Source organism: Patiria miniata, unplaced genomic scaffold, assembly GCF_015706575.1.
Source record: "Patiria miniata isolate m_02_andy unplaced genomic scaffold, ASM1570657v1 HiC_scaffold_7, whole genome shotgun sequence".
Classification (NCBI taxonomy): Eukaryota; Metazoa; Echinodermata; class Asteroidea; order Valvatida; family Asterinidae; genus Patiria; species Patiria miniata.
Window position 1 is genome coordinate 28,922,152 of NW_024037074.1, and position 3,461 is coordinate 28,925,612.

Genomic DNA, 3,461 nt, shown 5'->3' on the forward strand with positions numbered 1-3,461 from the left:
GAAAATGCTTGCCCGTTTTAATGCGTATTTGGAAGAATGTGTTCAAATATTGAATGAAAAAATATGTGCAATTGGACGGGAGTAGAGCTACTTGATTGAACAATTTGCTGTTTTAAAACTCACATAATTGTGCTTTCAAAAAGTTTCAATGACTTACTAGTGCCTAAAAAATGCATACTAGTCTTTTTTGGTAAAATTGAATGCTGGTGCAATTAATTAATGGATGTTGCTTGTTTTGGACGTTTTCGGCCAGGAAAATACCGGTAAAATAATAATTTGTCCGTTATTTATCAGTGGGTGTATAATTTTTCCTGTTTTCGAATGATGATTTATCAAAATAAAAAAAAAAATCAATTCTATCCAAATCGATGATAAAATAATTTTATTCCTTACTTAAGTATAAACGTTACCGGTTTACGATTTTTCTTGCAGCCTACACTGAACTCCTTGTGATCCCTTCTTGGACCTGATCTTTAAGTCTTCAAGACCGAACCATCGAGGTGTGGTGATGTTTAATTGATTCTATCATGACCGTGGAAAGAGCACGCCTTCCTTCCCCCCCCCCAAAAAAAAAAAAAAAAACCTGAAGTAATCCGGTCTCCTTTCCTAACTTTGATCAGCGGGCAATAGTAAAAAAGAACCCCCCTTTTCAGAAAATTTTAGTCCCTTGCCCCGGACAGGCACTGTCATTATGACGCCGAACACATTGTCTGCATGAATAATGATTCGTCAACAATACTAAGTAGTCATACATGTCTTTTAGATAAATTATTCAGTTGATGTAACATAATTATTTCTTTAATCTACTTGTTTCTTATTGATTTTTCTTATTGATTTTATTTATATATAAGCCTTTCATTGTTTTCTTTACAGATGAAGATCTGCGTGGCCACCATTCTGTCAATCGCCCTCCTTCTGGGTAACTCTGTCAAGCTCCGAGCTTCCGTTACTGGGCCGGTTCCCGCGGACGGTGATGGTCCTGCGTCTCAGATGTGTCAGCAGTGCTGCCAGGGACCTGCCGCAATACCCGGCATACCAGGTCTGCCTGGGCCAGTAGGACCAATGGGGCCATACGGTCAGCCGGGGTCAAAGGGCGTTGCAGGTCAGCAAGGTGAGATTGGCCCTATTGGGCCTATGGGTGAGCGGGGAGCACCTGGGAACACTGGGTCTAAAGGTGACGATGGGATTGGTCTGCCTGGCAAGATAGGTCCGACAGGGCTACCGGGGTTTGTTGGAGGAACCGGGGAAACTGGTGTCAAAGGTCAGAAGGGTGAGCCAGGGGAGACACCAGACGACTCCAACCAGCGGATTGCATTCACCGTGGTGAGGACGAGCAGCTCGGATACCTCTACGAGTAACCACTACCGTTTGCCCTTCCAGCAGGCCAAGACACTTCTGCCAGGTACCAGCTTCGATCTCGAGACCGGTACGTTCACCTGTAGCGTGCCGGGCACTTACGTATTTACGTTTTCTGTTCTTAAGTATAACAACAACGGTAACCTTCGCATCCATCTTGTTAAAAACAACTACAAGGTGATCACTACCTATGGTGAAACAGGTCAACGTGGTCAGTTGTCTGGGAGCGCGGTGCTGGTTCTGCAGCGAGGAGACACGGTGTATCTTACCATGAACGGTAGGGCGTACAGTGATTCCACCTATCACTACACCTCATTCAGTGGCTTCCTCCTTTTCTCCGAATAAATAAATAATTAAATAAATACAATGAAACCAAAACGCATAAATATACAGGAGCAGTGCTGCATTTTTTTGGTTTCGCTTTCCATTTTGCCAAAACAGTAACCAATGAATTAAAAGAAAAATGTTCAATGTCATGATACTAAGAAAGATAATTGATTCTTAACACAAAGCATTTTAACATTCAAGTATCAAAGCTGCGTAAAAACAGTTAATTAAAAAGAAGTTAAATATATGACTTTTGAAAAAGAAGGTTTTAGATGCGATTGAAAACACTTCAAATTCGTTTTTTTTGCTCAAATAACTTGGAAGTCTGCACGGTCACCGTATGCCTTGCCAGTCTTTGGACAAACTCTAGGAAGATTAAACTGAACCCCATCACAGCTTTTAGTGCGCGCGAATGTTTAACGCATGAACTGGTATTTACTCTGTGAAGTACCGTAGCGCTGCCTCACCATGGCGGATAAGTTTGAAAAGTACCGAAGAATCTTGAATTCTTTCCGCACCGTAACCAAGAGCCAACGTAGTTCCTGAAGTATGGGCGTACGACCCTTCCTTCTGCATATATGTTGTTATTTCTTAAACTGGTCATCGTATGAAAAAACATAAACCGTTACAATAGTCTGTCTGGCAAGTAACAAATGCATGTATTAAAATATATTGTTGTTGTTAAAATATATTGTTGTTTTTTTTATTTGCATTTCGCATACCGTATACAGCCAGAGATTAAATGAAGTCTGGTGATATCATTTATTTATCCTCAGAAACTTTTTTTCTTGAAAAAAAACCAAGAGTTTAAAATTGCGCCACAGTGAACCAAGAACTCTCAACTTTTGTTAAACACTTTAGTTTGTATCCCATGTTATACATGTGTAATTGAGTTTTTGTTTCATGTGAAAAGTTGAGTTTTAGAGCTTTCACTTTGATGAAATTGTTTATGTTTTAATGTAAGTTTAGTTGATAATGTGACACAATATCAGAAGATTACGCAATTATGATTCTATAGAATATATTTGATTGTAAGAATTTGTTTTCCAAGTATACATTTGAGGATGTGCTCTTGTAAGCAGCTAAACCAATTTAAGCACAGACATTAATCATATAACATGTAATCAGTATCGAGTATAAATGCTCAAAAACTGTATTTTGAACATTACTTTAATTGAACATTTAGCTTTTAACAATGTGGAAAACCTTGTCCCACTCGTAATACATTCCATCGAATTCCTCTCAAGAAAGTAAAATTACAGAGAAATATTTGTCGTTGAAATGAACGAGCAAATCACAGTCTGACTTTTACGAACAAAATAATTTCTTATTAAGCACTTAAATCTGTGATTATAGATAACAATTTTAATCCCTTTGAAATTACAAATTATTGCAAACAGAGTCAGTTAATTACCTGTATTTTTGTCAATTTTTGTTTGTTTTGACCACTGGATTTGGGATCGGTGTTAATAAAAGGCCGGGTTAACATTGGTTGAGGATGGATGGGGTGGAGGATGAATGATTAGTGGTGTCGAGGGGTTAAGGGATTGAAGATGAGGGGCGGGGAGCAAAATATGATGCCGATTGTTGCGTATCTTTCAATAATTCATCAAGAACAATGAATGGCACTAAGACGATGGTGTAGTCTACTTATCCCATTTACCCCACGGATTCTGAAAATGCTAAAACATGTAGACAGAACAAAATGAGAAAGGAAAAATGCTGGATGTCAGGCCCATGTATCTTTGCCCCCCCCCTCCCCCTCCCACGAAACAACC

The 3,461-nt window shown here is 39.2% G+C and overlaps 1 protein-coding gene across 1 annotated transcript; it reads left to right on the forward strand.

The window, feature by feature from the left end:
• Positions 1–873: 873 nt before the first annotated feature.
• On the forward strand, positions 874–3,054 carry LOC119746311 (complement C1q subcomponent subunit B-like). Its single transcript, XM_038223187.1, has one exon. It carries the CDS (start codon positions 874–876, stop codon positions 1,699–1,701), a length of 828 nt encoding a protein of 275 aa, XP_038079115.1. The 3' UTR covers positions 1,702–3,054.
• Positions 3,055–3,461: the final 407 nt, after the last annotated feature.

Bases quoted from the DNA above. Each gene is read 5' to 3' on its own strand.
- LOC119746311 (XM_038223187.1), top strand. From the start codon at position 874: ATGAAGATCTGCGTGGCCACCATTCTGTCAATCGCCCTCCTTCTGGGT.